Source organism: Capsicum annuum, chromosome 1, assembly GCF_002878395.1.
Source record: "Capsicum annuum cultivar UCD-10X-F1 chromosome 1, UCD10Xv1.1, whole genome shotgun sequence".
NCBI lineage: Eukaryota > Viridiplantae > Streptophyta > Magnoliopsida > Solanales > Solanaceae > Capsicum > Capsicum annuum.
The window spans coordinates 196,627,538-196,645,397 of NC_061111.1; the positions used below are offsets into that span (position 1 = coordinate 196,627,538).

Here is a 17,860-nt window from a genome sequence, read left to right on the forward strand (position 1 = left end):
ATCATAGAGAAGGAAAGCAAGTGAAGAGGAAGAGAGAGACGTGAAAAGAGAGGGAGAGAGATAATGTGAAAAGAGAGAGAAAATAGTGAAGTGAGAGAGTTAGAGATTATGTTTTACAAAAAGTCTGAATGCTATTTAGACTTCTTTTCATATCTTATCCATTCAGATATCTTTAGATATATTAAGAAGTTCTTTAAAAAAGAAAAAAATGCACGCTGAAGTCTGAACCATTTACAAACAAACAGGGCCTTAATTAAGTGTTTATGACAAATTTTACATGGTGATTTGTATCGCTTTAGGTTTATGTTCTACTGTAACGGTCCAGATCTAATTATTAAAGTATTGTTCGTTCTGATCCAACTTTATTTTTGTCCATTTCAAAGCTTACGAGACTCACTGATTTGTCTCTGTGAGTTAACATAAAAAGTGTCTCAACAGTTAAATTATGAACTCATCTTTATATGCTCTCTTTTCATTTCGAAGTGAGATTTACCTAAGGTAACTGTCACAATAAATTCCCTTTTAAGTTCATATGCAAACAAGCCTTGAGATGCAACACTTTTCATATTGACTTGTGATAAACAGACAAGTACAGAGTGAGTATCCACTTAAGGCAGGAGCAAGAGTTCAATTATTAGAGATGAATCCACATATAATTTACAGATTTACGTAAATTTAATAATACTAAGAATCTCATTAAATATTTAAAAATATTTGAATGTAACTCAATTAAATTTATCAACTTCTGATCGTGATGATAAGAATGTATAAATTCAAATTTTAAATTGGTATCTGATTATTCGGGTGGCTTTTGGATTAAAACTCAAAAGGACAAATTCATGAGGTCAAAAAGTTGAACCACATTGGGCAATATTACTTGGGCCTTGACTGGACCGTCGACCGTGACTTTGTCTTTGCTAGTAAAAAGCCTGGCCTCTAATTCTTCATATTACATGGACAAACAACATAAATTTCGACAGTATTTTGATATTTTATATAATTATTAAAAAAATTAATTTAAATTTATCGATATACATAATTATCTCCTAATACATCCAACGAAGATATATTTTTTCTTTGTAAAGATACATAATTAACTCTCGATATTTTTTTTTTGATTTTGGGTCTATCGATATACATAATACATCCAATGAAGTTACATTTTTTTTTGTAAAGATACATAATTAGCTCACGCTATATATTTTTCAATTTTAAATCTGTTGAGATATATAATTAGCTCTCCGGTACATTCAATTAAAATAAATAATTAATTAGAATTTTTTAAATTACTTTATAAGGATGAAAATTTGTAAAAATATAATAAATTAAAGTGTGTATGTATGTAATTTTTTTCAACACAATTATCTTACAGTACGATTTAACAAGTTGAATTGGCTAATTTAATTTGATCCATAAAAATAAGTGGAATATGACATGATAGGCATGCCCAAATGATGTCAAGGCTAAATACAGGCAAGACAAACCAATGATAACAGCACGAAAATGAACTAGAAAATCAGCTAAGTATGAAGGAGTGGTCCAGGTTTCATTGGTTTACATTCTATAGTGGGTTGGTAAAGTGGCCCACTTTGTATATCCACCTACACTCCCATCCTAAATTAAAAACTCACAAGAAAATACTAGTTATTTTTTTTTATATATATATGGTAGATTTTGAAATTTTTTTATTTGTTTTTTATTTATATCATTATATTTTGAACCTCCTAATGAAAATTTTGACTTCAATATATTGCTTGTTGAATAATGCTGGCATCTACGTAAGTAAAAAATAACAAATACAGAACACTTTGTAAAATTAATTGAGGTACTTACAGGTTAATGCACACTCCATAGTCATAAAAATTAATTTAGCTTTCTTGTTTCTTGAAACATCTTCAGTTCTTCGCTTAGTGGTCCTTGGAATCTTCCGTAACAAAGCCAACAATTCTTAAAGACAAATGAGAAAAGATTTGAAAAGGCTTTGTGAACACTTTTCAACCACAAGGCATTGAGTGATATTTGCTTGTTTCAAGGGGAAGTTAATTGAATGTTACTATGTTTTAGATAGTGACGAAATTAGAAATTTTTTCTAGAAAAATGTTCTTATCCTATGTATGCAACATTATTTTCTATGTGCACAATCTTTATTTTAAAAGAAGGATGCTGGTTCTAGAAGTGGCTCATGCCTAGTGGTAGTAATGATTATATATAAGTTAACTTGAAAAGCCAAAGAGGAATGTCTTATCTTTCCACTATCACTTTCTTCACATAACTAAAACTACCAAAAGGCAAAAACAGGATTCAAGACACACCACAGTTACCTCTAGCAACTATTCAATATGGCTTCTAGCAGCATGAAATATCAGTTCAGATTGGTGCTGTTCTTCATGTTATGTGTATTTGGAAATTCAGACACAGAGAAGGACAAACAAGAGTGTACACAATCATTGATTGGTTTGGCAACATGTTTGCCTTATGTTGGAGGTAATGCACCAGCTCCTACACCAGATTGTTGCACTGGCTTGAAACAAGTGTTGAAATCTAGCAAGAAGTGTCTTTGTTTGCTAATTAAGGATAGAAATGATCCTGATTTGGGACTTCAACTCAATGTTACACTTGCTTTAACCTTGCCCTCCGTTTGTAAAGCCCCAGCTAACATTTCTGAATGCCCTGGTAAGTACAATACTTATATTTTTCAGTTATCATGTGTAGCCTTATCATATTCTCTTATAAGAAAGGCATGCCTGTTTTTAACTCGTAGTTTCACTCTTGTTTTTGAGTTACTCTTTATTGTATTACGGTATTAGTAAGGGGGCAAATGGGGGTTATGTAGAGTAGTTTTCTTACTAGGAGAAAAGCCCTCTCTTGAAGCAACACAAATGATGACTCTCTTCGCCGGGATATCAACAAGTTAATTATACAGCTTTAAGAGGTGGACAGGTGGTTGGGTTATCACCCATTCTTTCGACCCTCTTGACCAGGTCATCTCAACCTAGTTAACCTTTGACATGTTTATGACCCGATATTTACTGATATTTTATTTTGACTCGTTCAAATTCAATGATAATCCGCTTATTTGACACCACTATATTTATTTTACTAGCTTTTAATATCATTTCACTTGCTTCAATCAACATTTATACATTATTGTTGATCACTAATGCTAAAAAGTTCCATCAGAACACTATCAATTAATATATTATTAAGATAATATATATATATTTTCCAAAAATATTTTTCACTCACCAATCAAACACTAGAATTATTTTGAAAAATATTATATATTTCAGGAAAAGATTTTCTAATATCATGTATGAAAAACCACTATCGTCGTACCAAACACATTTATAAGGTTTGGGAGGCTGGGGTGCGGGGGGTGGGGGGTGGAGGAGGAGAAGAGGAGAATAGGGAAGAGTAATATTACTTGGTGCAATCAACAGTGGTTGAAGGATTCCGCAATTCTGAGGAAGACTTTGTGCTAGTTGAGCATTAATGTTGACCTTTTGAGATGCATTCTTTAGACATGTGCATGCAGCCTGCCTATCTGCTGCACTTGTTGTAGCTGATGTAAGAGATTGACAATCAGCACAGCAAGGTTGTGGTTGTTTCCCACCAACACCTTGTAAGTAGCTGATGCAGGGCTAATTGTACTAATCACAGTACCGCAAGTGATAGCACTTTCTGAATCTGGTGCAATAATTATTAGCAGCATAAAAATTAGTGTCATGACTAGTGGTACTACCGCTTTTGTTTGGCTTGACGAATTCATGGTTAATTAAAAGATTTTAGATTGTTTTGGACTTCTTGTTGAGGCTCTTGGTATGGAGTATTCTGTTTTTATAGATGAGATTTGAGAAAGCTCACTAGCACAAGTAATTTATAATAATGAATGATACGTTTGGTTTAAGTGATTGAGTACAAGAAATGATGGAAAATTATTGATGTATTTTCTAGGTTAAGATTTGTGTATAGTTTTATGGAAAGTCAAAGTTTGGTGTAATGGAGATTGAGGCAAGGAAGTGCCATCTATTCAAAATAATAATGGATTCAACGCTAAGAATCTTAAAAGGTTAAACTCATAGAGTTTAAATTCTGGATCCGTCTCTGAAATGTGTTTTGACTGATATCTTTGTAGCTATTGAATCTCTAAATATTAGTACTAAAAAATTCTTTTCCATTTTCTGTTTCTGAAAAATGAACAAGTTAATCCTTGACAAATTAACTTTGTGATGATATGCAGCTCTTCTCCACTTGCCTGCAAATTCACCAGATGCTCAAGTATTCTATCAAATAGCTAATGGTTCAAGCAGCATTGCCGGCAGTCCACTTGCTAATAGTCCCATTCCTTCTGGTAAGTTTTTTTTTTTTTTTGGGCAATAAACGGTGAACTATTACCATACCAACAAACGAACAAATACACCTAAAAGAGCATCTATAATCGTGGTTACCTACACACAGGTACCGGATTAGTAGACCTCAAGCAAGCCTTTAATTACTTATTTTCTGTATTAAACTACTACATTTCCTAATCCTTAATCCCTTAATTTTTTCTAGTCTCTCCCTAATTACATATTGCACCTGCTGAGTAACAAAATTGCTATAAACAGTAAATCTTCAGATTCCTGACCTACCAGATGTTGTAGACCACAGCTTGATAAGCAGCAACTAGAATATCTTTCCTGCCGTTGTTCCAGTGCTTGTGTTTAATCCATGTGAGCATTTCCTGTACCCCTTGACTAGGACAAGTTATCCCAGCCATTGTTGAATATTGCACCAAACCTCCATGCTCCAAGAACAGGCAGTGAATAGATGAACTACATAAGCTGCAATCAGTATCACCAGCCCCTAATCCCATCTTGTGCACTTTATCCTCTGTCAGTAGCCTTCCCAAGACAGCAAGCCAGCTTATAAAGCTATGCTTACGCATTGATACTCTATTCCATATCAGGCCAGCTACCTCCATCTTAGGCATATTTCCTATCAGTTTCAGATACCCCAGTGCTACAGAATACCTACCACTTCCAGTTAGACAATAATGTCCATTGCAGTACCATTCTTGCATCCTTGTCTTCGGCTTGTGTTACTCCCAGTACCAGCTACAATCTCCACGGGGTACACAAAGTCATTGTTACTCTGCATATACAATTCATTTACTCATTTGACCTAAAGAATATCCTACTTTTCCATCAGTAACCAGATGTGTTTACCAACACATGCTACATTCCAGTTTTTATAGCCTTTGATACTCAAGCTTCCCTATTGCTTTGGCCAACATAACAGTTCTCAATCCACCAGTGCAGTCACCTTCTTGCATTCAGTGCTCTCCATTAGGTAATCCCTACACACCACCTATCTACTTCCTTAACCACACTCTGAGGAACAATGAACACAGGTCCCCAGAAATTATCGATGGAAAACAGTACAGATGTTATGACCTGCAGCTTACCAGTATAAAAAAGGAGCATGTTGGATACCATTCTGATCTTTCCAGTTATCTTCTGACATAATTGATTACACTCCATCTTTGTCCACTTCTATGGAGAGAGTGGAAGGACCAAATATCTAGTAGGAAATACACCCTCAACAAACCCTGTCACCTGCAGTTAACTTTCTTTAACACCATCCTGCACTCCTACTGTAAACATCCTAGCTTTGCCCCTGATTGTTGTCATATGACCATGAGGTTACGGGTTTAAGCCTTGAAAACAGCCTCTTGTAGAAATGCAAATTGCAAGGTAAGATTGCATCCACCAAATCCTTGTGGTCTTGCCCTTCCCCGACCCTGCACATGGCGGAACCTTTACTACACCCCGTGCCCTTTTTCTCATTTGAATTCAACTTATACACGCTGACAAGGTAATAATGTAATTTATACACTATCAATGTAATTATTATTATAACAGGTAACGTGTCTTATTTCTAGTGTATGATTCCACTTTCTTTAAAACATTACTTATAGTTATTATTTTTGCGACGTTATACTGTATAAATTATTTTTTTTAATTAAATGTATAAAGGTTAAACTTCTGTTTTTTTGTGTGTGTTGCAACATTTTTGCAGTTGGATATAGTCCCACAGGTGGCCCTGCAGGTGTAGCAAGTGCTCCTAAATCTGCAGGTTGTCATATTGGAAGGAGATGGTTTGGATTAGATGCAATTATTGGAGTTGTCCTTATTTGGTCTTTAACTTCAGATTTCTTCATATGAATCTAAGCTTATTTGTATCATACTCTAATAATTAAGCTATCATTTTGTTAAATGGATGATCCTTGTATTCTTGCTTTACCTGTGTCTTGCTTGTCCTTCTAATTTGATAGAATTCACTAATATTTTCTCAGAGCGATATATTTAAGGTAGTGTTTTTTGTCACATAGATAGATATATCATATGCCATCTTAGTTTTGTTTTTAATTTTCCCTTCTTCAAACTACACTATACTTCCTCCTGCAGTGATGGGGTTTTTGTACTGACTTAACAGTACTAATGTGAAATGGGCTCAAGAATCCAACAAAATTGATGATGACTACATTCTTTAATCCCACACGAACACCAGATCAATTATGATGCAAAGCAATAAAATTATAGGAAACAATTGTTGCACGAACATACCTACGTAATTTTAATTACCTAGATGTATATAAATACAACCAATAAGTTTGATCTAAGATATAAGAAAGAAAGAATTAATCAACAATTGAAATGCAAGTAATTAACTCAAAGAAATAATAAAGAGCTAGAATCTAGGAATTAATTAGATTAACGGGCATCTACATGTTCGGCAGAATTAAATAACTTTGGTTCAAATTCTATATGTTTATTAACAATTCATTGAATATAATATTTACAAATTATAAATTTAGAACGCAGTAACTTCTCATAGTTAGAATGCAGAACCTAGAAGTTTCAAATTCAAGACTCAACTTTATTGACGGTAATAGTTATGATGATAAAAATAGAGTTGATTGGTGTTGTAGTGGCTGTCATGATGGTGGCCCGTGATAATATTTGTGTTGGTTTTGTGATGTTGAAGTTGGTTAATGTTGGTAGTTGGCAGAGTTGATGGTGGTGACTAAAGAATGTGTGGTAATTGGCGGGGTTCTAGTTGTGATGGTAGAAGTGGGTGGTAGAAGGAATTGATTGTACTTGTGGTAGTGGTTGAGAATAGTGCAGGTACCGATGGCGGCAATGTTGGCAATGATAGTTGACGAATGCGTGACAGCTGGTGGTGTGTTGATGATAGTTGGCTGCGGTGCTAATAGTGATGCTGGAGTTGATTAAGTTGTAGGAATTGACCACAATGGTAGTAGTACTAGTTGATAGTGGTGGTGGAGGTGACAGCGATGATGGTGACAATTTATATAATATAATGATGGAATGGTCGGTGTGATGGTAACGGATAGTAGTGGTTGGCGGCGACGATGGTTGGTGGGGTGGTTGACAACGGTAATGGTGGTTGAAAGCGGTGGTGGTGGTTGTGATAGATAAAAATGGCAGTGGTGATGACTAGTGATTGTGGATAGATTGGTGGTAGATTTTATCCATACAAGAATATACCTCTTAACGGTATTAAAACTTTGTTCTTAATGGTTAAAGACCAATTAAGTCATTAAATCTTAACGAAAACAAATGCACTTAATGTCCTAAGATTTGAATCATTTCATTCAGGCCACCATTAAGTGCAAACAAATGAATTATTAGTCTTCTTATAAGGGGAAGTTATTTAATATTACTCCCTTTATCTCAATTTATGTTTAGCAATTCGAATTTTGAGAATTAAAATTTTTAATTTAATTGTAAATTCAGATATAAAATCTTTAAGTTCTTGAAAATAAATTTTAAATTTTATTAAACTAAAAAAATTATAAGTTACAATAATTAATAATTTAAAGTACTTATAAAGTATATGAAAGAACACAAAATTAATTTTTGACTCTCAAAATTCAAACATTGAAAACAAAGTATCATATTAATAGCTAAAAGAAAAAAAATAAGTTATATTAGGCATACGAATATTCTTAGTAACATGAGACTTTTTGAAAAAGTTTACTTTACGTGAATAAACAATGTTAAAAAAACACATTACACATTTTTAGCACTAAAGTTATTATATCAATCTGTAGCCAAATAAATTCCTATTATAGCATATCCCATCCGAAACTGAAGCCCCATTATTAGCCTAAATTTTCGCACCTTAGTAACGGTAAGAATTAGTCTTTAATTGTCTCCTAAATCAAGAGGTCATAAAAAAAAATACCCTACCATTTCTTCTTCGTTTTCCATTTTGGATAAAACACATATTATCATGTACAAATTTGGTTAATTATTGATTTATTGATTCACGAATTTTTTAGATATAAATATTTAACTCTTTAATAATTGTCTATGCCAAGTGTGCGTATAAAGTATATCAGAAATATAGTTCTAAACTAATTACGATATATAGATATATATAATTGTATAAACTAATTACGATATATAGATATATATAATTGTATGAGGATTGATTATTGAAGATCTTCATAATTATATTATATATAAAGTATTAATAATTGATTAATAATTATGAAGATTTTTATATATATGCTAAAAATGCTATGAAAGTTGCTATTTATGGAAAAATGCAAAAACATCTATTTTTAATGCGAATAATATCACATCATATTAAAAATATAAAATATATTTGAGGTAGTGATAGTATAATGATTACATAAGCAAATTTGAAGAGCCAAAGGAATGTCTATCCTTCCACTATCACTATCTTCACATAACTAAAACTATCAAAAGGCAAAAACAGGATTCTTGCAACATGAAATATCAATTCAGGCTGGTGTTGTTCTTCATGTTATGTGTATTTGCAAGTTCAGCCACAGATAAGGACAAACAAGAGTGTACACAATCATTGATTGGTTTGGCAACGTGTTTGCCTTATGTTGGAGGTGATGCACCAGAACCTACACCAGATTGCTGCACTGGTTTAAAGCAAGTGTTGAAATCTAACAAGAAGTGTCTTTGTTTGCTAATTAAGAATAGAAATGATCCTGATTTGGGACTTCAAATCAATGTTACACTTGCTTTAACCTTGCCATCTGTTTGTCAAACCCCTGCTAACATTTCTGAATGCCCTGGTAAGTACAACAGTGTTCTTTTTGAGTTATCAAGTGTAGTACCCATTATGTTCTCTTATAAGAGGAGGCACGCCTGCTTTTACCTCGTAGTTTCACTCTTGTTTTTGCGTACCATCTAAGGATTCGGTGGAAGGCAAAATGAAACTCTGCCTCAACCAAGTGAAACTAATAGTTTGAAAGATTTCACAATCTGATTTATGGGGTGTTAACCCTCTGAGTACAATGTGTTAAGGGCGGTTGTACCATTATAGGTACTGGATCAATTGGACGTTGAAGCCATCTCTTTCAACTTACATAAAAATTTACTAAAACTGCAATAACTAGTACACATGAATCATAACTTCAAATATATTATGGATTCATCTCTAATCATCTTAAAAGATTGAGCCCCTGAGTTTAAATTCTGGATCCGCCTCCTAATGTGTTTGATTGTTATCGTTTAACTTTGCGATGATATGCAGCTCTTCTCCACTTGCCTGCAAATTCACCAGATGCGCAAATATTCTATAATGGTTCAAGCAGCATTGCTGGCAGTCCAGTTGCTAATAGTCCCATTCCTTCAGGTAAGTTATACTACTACATTCTTTCACATTTTTTAAAAATTTCTCTAGTTAAAATGCATTTATTTAAAGAAAAATTGGTGATTCAGGGGTTTCGATTTTTTTTTTTTTTGCCTTTTCTCGTCTGAATTCTACTTATACACACAATAATATAATACTGTAACAAGTAACCTGTCTTATTTCTATTGAGAATTCCACTTTTTTTTTTTTCAACTTTACTGGTAATCATATATGTGATGTTTATAGTGTATAAATTCTTTATGAGGTCAACTTTATATAGGTTAAACTCTTTTCTTTTTTTGGTGTTTCAATTCTTTTGCAGTTGGATCTAGTCCCACAGGTGGCCCTGCAGGTGTAGCAAGTGCTCCTAAATCAGCAGGTTGTCATATTGGAAAGAGATGGTTTGGATTAGATGCAAATGTTGGAGTTCTCCTTGTTTGGTCTTTAACTTCAAATTTCTTCATATGAATCTAAAGCTTATCTGTATCATAATATTAAGCTATCATTTTGTTAATTGGATGATAATTTGTATTCTTGCTTTACTTCTGTCTTCATAGCCCTTCTAACTCGATGGTATTCACTATAATATTTTCTCTGAGTTATATATTGAAGGCAGATCTTTGTCATATAGGTAACTCCATCTTAATTTTGTTTTTGTTTTTCCTTTTGGAACTGCACTATAGTCTATAGTTAGACCTCTCAATAACAACATTTCACTATAGCAATCAATTTTTTTATGAAAACCATTTTTATATGCGTTTACCCCGAAGTCCACAATGTAGGATAACAATTGAATTTTTTAAGTAGATCAAGGACATGGAGATTAGGATGATCAAATGGTGATTGTTGTTGATACGAAACTGCTAAATATAAACAAGGGAATATGAAAAAGTGGAAAAGTGGACAAACTGCAGTTAAAACAAAGTAGAAAATTCTTATTCAAGTGTCACCGGGATAGTTGTCTGGCAATGTCCCCTGATACAATAACTTTGTGAACTTAAGCTTGAGAGCATGAGAGATTGAGAGCAACAATCAATGGAGCAAAAGTGATAGCCTTAGTGATGAAAAATCTGAGGTTTTATAACTGTGGGTAAGGAATGTTGACTCTGCATAGTTGCTATGACCTGATGTGTCACAAGTTCTATATTGTTTCATGATAGTATCATGATGATACTTTCAAAAGTTATTGATATCCAGTGTACCTACTTAATTAGTAGTCTATAGCAGTTGATATTGATTGATTATTGAGCGTGTTTGTTATTAGTGTCGAAATTGAACATTCCTTTTAGTAGCAGTACTCATATGTTATCGCGGGGTTTAAGTCGTGGAAGCAGCGAAATAAAGGATGATACTGTTGTGCATTTGGGATATCTAATAGGTTTTTCTGTTTTATTAGAATAGCATGTTACGTTTTGCTTCTCAGATAGCCCTTCTGCTTGGTTTTCTAATATTTGAATCATATCATGATGTATGGTTATTCATGTTAGAAAAATAATACAATATTGAAAATTCAAAACCAGTAAACAACCTATTACAATTTACAAACACTATTGCCTTGAAAGCGATTTCGATCCAGGTACGAGCAATCTTCATATGATCAAATTTTGAGAAAACCTCATGTGCAAAGAATCTACTTTATGAAAAATCAAATTTTGTAGAATTCTTATTTGCTTAATACAACATCTTTTTATGAAAAATCAAATTTTGTAGAATTCTTATTTGCTTAATACAACATCTTTTTGTAGGTAATTAACTACAGTTTTCTGCTCATATGCTTCTTTATTAAGTTATATGTTTTATTACACATCATTCAAATATGTCCTAGCGTAGACATATATGGTGGTTAATTGAACACCCTCCATTGAAAAATCATATTGTATATATAAAAGTTACACGAAGTATAAATGTCATAAATTACTTTTGTATGTGTATATTAATTTTTGAACACCCGTAACGTAATTTCTAACTTCACCATTGTGTCCTAGTACATTGTATTTCCTGTAATTAATTAGCTTAAATATTCGTTATCTCAGTTATTTCTTGCTCTTTATGTAATCAACGATCTACACATGAACCAATTTTCCAAACTTTGATACAATTTTGCTATTGAGTACAATAAGACAGGTCAATATTATATATATATATATATATATATATATCATCAATTGAGCATCAACATCTTGTCACATTTTTCCTGTTTATTCTTTACGTGTTTTGGACACGAAATATATCTAGAGCCCTGCATATATTTTAATTTTAAAGCAATGATTGCATGACATTACAATTTACAGTATGGAACTAACAATATTAGGTCATTGGAGGTCAAGGGTGAGGCTAATAAAGTCATTACATTAGACCTCCAAAATTTCGAAGATTCAAAAATCTTTAACTGTTAATTTTACGGTTTTACTTACTTTTTGACAATATTGAATATAGTAAAAAAAGTACAAAATCTATATAAAATTTAAAAAAAAATATCATCACTCAATAATAATAGTAATAGTTTAAAACTTTAAACTAAACTACTTAAATCTTCACAGTAATAAATAATATTTTTACACTAACATCCATGTAATATATTCGATTTTTAAGATCTTATTAACTTGAATCAATTTTTACTAGTATAAATAATAATATTATTATGTGGAACACAATACTACACTAAAAATAAACATTATGAAAAAAATTAAATAAAAGGTCTCACTATGTTTTAAGTTGTTAATCTTTTAAAGAAAGTTCAAATATGTATAATACTTAAAATTAATATTACAAAATTAATTTCATATTAAATATTTTGGTACAAACGTACTATGTACATTTATAGACTAGTATAGCATGAGACTTTTCGGAAAAAGCTGAGTACTTTACATAAATATACAATGTTAAAAAACACATTATACATTTTGACCTCTAAAGTTAGTATATCAATGTGTAGCTAAAGAAAAAAATTTCTATTATAGCATAACCCATCCAAAACCGAAGCCATTTCACACCTTAATAACTCTAAGAATTCGTCCTTAATTGTCTCCTAAATCACGAAGTTATAAAAAAAAATTACCCTACCATTTTTTCCTCTTTTCCCATTTTGATAACACATATTATCATGTACAAACACTACTAAAAAAAAAGGGAAAATCGATCACAAAAATCGACTACAAATGGTCGATTTTCCCCAATTTCCAACCACAAAATCGACCAAAGTGTGTGCTCGGTAAAGTAGTGGTAGTTTTTTAAAAATCGACATTTGTGGCCGATTTTTTTAAATATATATATATATATATATATATATTTAAAATTCATTATTATTTTATTAAAATTGAAAAAAATATTTTTTAAAAAAAATGATCGGTTTTCTATTAAATTAATTGATTAAATTTAATAGAAAGTGGTCGGTTTTCTGCAAAATTTTTTTTTGAAAAACCAACCACTTGTGGTCGGTTTTTCTGGGAATTTTTTTAAAAAAAATAAAAATCAACAAATGGTCCAACATGCAATACAACAACAACAACAACAACAATAACAACAACAACAAACCAAATGTAAATACTCTCAAAAGTGTACAACACATACAAAATGTCCAACAAAAGTGAGTGTAAAAACTACAACAATAGTTTCAAAAGTGTACAAACTACAACAAAATGTCTAAATTCAAAGTAGAACACATACAAAAGACAAAAAACTAAAAGTCATCTTCATCGAATTCGTCTTCGTCTTCCATATCCTCATCTGTGCTGATATCATCCCAGGGGCGTAGACCTTTTGCAGCCCGAACTGCATCACCAGGACACTGAGGAATAATCCCTGCAGTCTGAATAATAGAGCTGACCTGCTCCTGCAGTATCCTGATTTGTGATGATATTTCCTTCTCCTTCTTCTGTGCCGTCTCTCTCTGTTTAGCAAGCTCTTTAATGAGTTTAGAAATCGTATTTTCTAGTCTTTCAATGGTTTCTCTATCAATTGAAGAGCTAGAGTATGCAGGGCCGGACGAACACCTAATATCCTCGCCAAATTTTTTTTGTGGTATCTGTAGTAATGGCCTCTAACTGCAGGACCCACAACTTTTTCCCATAGATCCTCCTCTACATGTTGGGGTTGTGGGTCACCCTGACTTTCAGGAGGCTGAGTACTACAATACTCACTAACGAGCTGCGTATATTTGTCCTATATTCAAAGTAAAGCTAAAACTAAAAGTCAAAAAATATTAAAGTACTTATAATTGAATAATATCAACTTTGAGAAAAAGATTCATAAATTCAATATTTGTTTCTTATATGGGGAGTTTTTGCACGAGGTTCAACCCAGACATCTTCATCAGTCGGGTTCTTTTTTTTTTCAGATGAGTCTCCTCGAATAGCTCATCGTGTGGTATGCTCCTACCCTTTTCTTTTTTCTGTATATGAAAAAATTATCAATGTTCAAATAAGAAAAATTTAAATAGAAACAAACAATTAAAACTGTAAAAGTTACATATCATTTTTTCCTGCACAACAATAATACTTTTGGCACCCGCAGCATGCAGGGAGCCACCCTTGGATGATGCCTGAATTTTCTTTCCTTTTTTCCTCAGCAATTGATATCTTCGCTATTCCAATGGCGAATATACTGTTTACATAAGGGTTCACTAATCCAGTCAGATCGTACCAAGTTGGTTCAGACATAATCCAATAGACCGTTAAATCTGGATCAACATCTTCTGAAAAAGTTTCTCTTTATAAGATATGCATTCGCATCATCCCATCAGTAAAATTTCTACAACAAAAATAAAAATATAATATTCAATCTTTTATTCTAACAAAATGTTAAGTAGTCGATAATTTAAATCCTTACATTAAATTCTTAAAACATTCATTCACTGTCAATTTCTGGAACCTTTTGGCAATTGGTCTAGTAACCGTTGAAGTTTCGACAAATGCATTTTCTCGCAGCTTGTCCAACTCCAGCATCCGACCTAAATCTACAATATAAGATCAAACAGCAATTTCATAGAGCATAATAATATTGTAATGAATAATATTATTATATTTAGAAATCTTACCCTCTCGCATATTGAACAAGATAACACCTCCCAGAATTATCTCTGTTTCCTGGCTACAGATCAAGTGATGATAGATGCATTGGCGTGGACAGATCTGAAGCACCCGATGTAGTGCCTCCAAGCTGAAGATTCAAAAACCCAATAGATCCAGCAGAATCACTGTTCAAAGCTGCGTGACTGCTACAAGAGGGTATCAATGATGGTAGATGTCTGAATGTGCCAGCGGCCGTCTGATAGTATTGTTATGGTTGTGGCACGGTGATAGAAGCAGATTGAGTCGGTGTAGACCCATGAAGCGGCCCCACATGTGTAGGAGTAGGAACCGAATGCTGAGACGACCTAGAATATGAGGGTCATGCTGTCGCGTAGGCAAACCGACCCTCAGATATATGGATACATGTCGGTCGTCTATAAGGCAGAAGTTGTCTTTTTTTTTTTTGGTTTTGTAAGATCAACTTTTTCCTTACCTTTGTCACCTCTGTCTGACATCTAAATTATGTGAAGTTAACAAGTAGGTAGTTCCTACAAAATGAATATATAAGAAAACATTCCTAGTAACTAATTTCAAGTTACTAATTCACATTTTAAATCGCTCCAACGACACAAGATAGAAAAAAATATTTTTATTACTATATAAATTATGGAAAAGTGAAAACAACAATCTTAAACAGTATATTACATATCAATCTTAAACAAGAAACATAAAGGTAAATATATAGTACAAAGCATAAAGACATCAATACATAATAAATACAATCTACACAACTAATACTCCTCTTATGAAGACTCTCCACTAAACCATTCACCCTTTTCGGAAGTTTTCTCATCTCCTACCCACTCAACCTCTTCTTCCGCATTATTAACTTCTTCAAATATATTTTTCGGGTGATTCAAACTATCCACTAAGTCAATGTCCACTAGCTGGTGATTAATCTGCATTTCATTTTGATATGCAGTTTCAAGCACATTCTCAACTTCCACCCGTCCTATAGGCTTTGTTTTGATTACAGCCTATCAATCAGACTTATCACTGCGCAACGAATAAGGAGCATAATACACTTATTTAGCATTTTGCACTAGAACAAATGGATCGTAAACAGGATATGACCTATTGTGTTTCACTTCAATGATGTTATGCTCTTTATGTACTCTTGTTCCTCTTGTGCTTGGATCAAACCACTTACATCGAAAGAGGACAATTTGTTTTATTGGAAAACCAGCATACTCCAGTTCTAAGATCTCGTGTATGATGTCAAAGTAATCAACATCATCATCACCCTTAACCCAAACACCACTATTGTTTGTTTTCCTTGTTCTGGAGTATTGTTCGGTGAAAAATTTAAACCCATTTACTGTGTAATGGGACATTGCATGAGCTTCAACTAGACTCGAAGAAATATCTCTCAAGAGTTGATTGTATGCGGCTGCATTTGGTGACTGGTGTACCTAAAAGTATTATACATATATCTATATATATTATATATTAATTGAGGAATGTGTAAATGTTTAAAATTTGTAGAAATATTAATACACTTACAAACCTCATAAGTAAACCATGTTGCAAAAGATAAATACACTTGATTTTCATGGAATTGAGCCTTAAATGAACTGAAGATCCAATATGCGAAACATAATTAGTTTCTTTAAGGGAATGAGTAAACAAATAAGATATGTTAAAATTTTAATCTCCTTACTTTAGAAAGGGCTCAACTTTCGGGCAATTCAATAAGACATACAAAGTTGGTAATTTGCGCTCAGTGGGGGTGAACCGGCGACGTACGGTCTTTTTAGCCTTACAATCAGATTGATTGAAAATTAATATCGGTTACAAATAAGGCTCATTCACATCGTTTTGATGATGATTCGGTCAGTTTCTTGAACAAGCAACTTCATCACGAAAGTAGTATGAACAAAATTGAGACATTTCTCTTGCAAGATATGCCTCAACTATAGAGACTTCCACCCTAAGTTTGTTTTTGGGACCCCTTTTCAATTTTCCAATTGCCCTGCACAATCTTAAGATTAGATGTTTAATATATTTAAAAAAGATATGTATGAATTTAAATATGTTGCAATTGCTTACCGTTCGAATGGATACATCTACCTAGTTTGAATTGGATCGACTAGCTGAGCTTCGTGCACAAGGTGAATGGGAGGATGTTCCATCACATCGAAGAACGCTGGCGAAAAAATCTTCTCCAGTTTGTTGGTGATAACAACAATATTACTTTTCATTCACGCCAGATTTTCTTCTTTTAATGTGGTGGCACATAAGTCTTTAAAGAACGAACTGATCTCTGCTATTGATTTCCATATGTTTTCAGGTAAACCAATAAAAGTAACTGGAAGTAATTGTTTCATAAAAATATGACAATCATGGCTTTTCATTCCGTGCAATATTCCTTGTGCCATATCAATCCTCTTTCCCAAATTTGAGGCACATCCGTCGGACATCTTCAAACTTTGGACCCACTCACATATTTGACGCTTTTAGTCAAACTTGAATGTAAAACTAGACTTTGGCTTAAGAATATTGCCATTGGGTCCCTCCTGTAAGTGTAATTCTCCGTGTTTGCAATATTCTGGTAAGTCAAGTCTGGCCTTAGGATTATACTTTATTTTGCCGGTGACATCCATAACTGTGTTGAACAAATTGTCAAAATAGTTCTTCTCAGTATGCATGACATCAACATTATTTCTAAGTAAATTATCTGGCCAATGTTCTAACTCCCAAAATATACTCTACTTAGTCCAGTTATGCGAAATGTCATATCCATCAAGCCTGTACAATGGTTTTTCATTGGCTTTAGACAAATCCTGAACTATCTCACAGATATCATGACCAGATAGCCTTGGGGGTGAACCATCATATTCCTTTCTATTCCTTTTGAATGCTTTCTTGAGTCTCCTAAATTCATGATCAAGTGGCAAGAAACAACAATGACAATCAAACCATGAATTTTTCCGACCATGTCTCAATGTGAAATATTTTTTTTTTTTTATGCAACATGGACAAGCCAGCTTTATAGCTGTCATCCACCCAGATAATATTCCATAAGCAGGAAAATCATTAACAGTCCACATTAGATATGCACACAGTTTAAAATTTCGTTTAAGTGAGATGTCCCAACTTTAAACCCC

The 17,860-nt window shown here is 33.1% G+C and overlaps 2 protein-coding genes across 2 annotated transcripts; both read left to right on the forward strand.

Moving 5' to 3' along the window:
* The first annotated feature begins 1,827 nt into the window (after positions 1–1,827).
* On the forward strand, positions 1,828–6,284 carry LOC107843315 (non-specific lipid transfer protein GPI-anchored 14). The gene is made up of 3 exons (XM_016687554.2): positions 1,828–2,673; positions 4,241–4,351; positions 6,061–6,284. Exons 1-3 carry the CDS (start codon positions 2,340–2,342, stop codon positions 6,204–6,206), a joined length of 591 nt encoding a protein of 196 aa, XP_016543040.1. The 5' UTR covers positions 1,828–2,339; the 3' UTR covers positions 6,207–6,284.
* Positions 6,285–8,670: 2,386 nt separating this feature from the next.
* On the forward strand, positions 8,671–10,226 carry LOC107843323 (non-specific lipid transfer protein GPI-anchored 14). Its single transcript, XM_016687561.2, has 3 exons — positions 8,671–9,124; positions 9,586–9,687; positions 10,007–10,226. Exons 1-3 carry the CDS (start codon positions 8,806–8,808, stop codon positions 10,150–10,152), a joined length of 567 nt encoding a protein of 188 aa, XP_016543047.1. The 5' UTR covers positions 8,671–8,805; the 3' UTR covers positions 10,153–10,226.
* The last annotated feature ends 7,634 nt before the right edge of the window (positions 10,227–17,860 follow it).

What these genes read in the sequence shown, in the direction of transcription:
- LOC107843315 (XM_016687554.2), top strand. Translation starts at nt 2,340, where the DNA reads ATGGCTTCTAGCAGCATGAAATATCAGTTCAGATTGGTGCTGTTCTTC. An exon ending in TAACATTTCTGAATGCCCTG is followed by an intron (nt 2,674 to 4,240) that starts GTAAGTACAATA and finishes GATGATATGCAG; the next exon opens with CTCTTCTCCACTTGCCTGCA. An exon ending in TAATAGTCCCATTCCTTCTG is followed by an intron (nt 4,352 to 6,060) that starts GTAAGTTTTTTT and finishes ACATTTTTGCAG; the next exon opens with TTGGATATAGTCCCACAGGT.
- LOC107843323 (XM_016687561.2), top strand. Translation starts at nt 8,806, where the DNA reads ATGAAATATCAATTCAGGCTGGTGTTGTTCTTCATGTTATGTGTATTT. An exon ending in TAACATTTCTGAATGCCCTG is followed by an intron (nt 9,125 to 9,585) that starts GTAAGTACAACA and finishes GATGATATGCAG; the next exon opens with CTCTTCTCCACTTGCCTGCA. An exon ending in TAATAGTCCCATTCCTTCAG is followed by an intron (nt 9,688 to 10,006) that starts GTAAGTTATACT and finishes ATTCTTTTGCAG; the next exon opens with TTGGATCTAGTCCCACAGGT.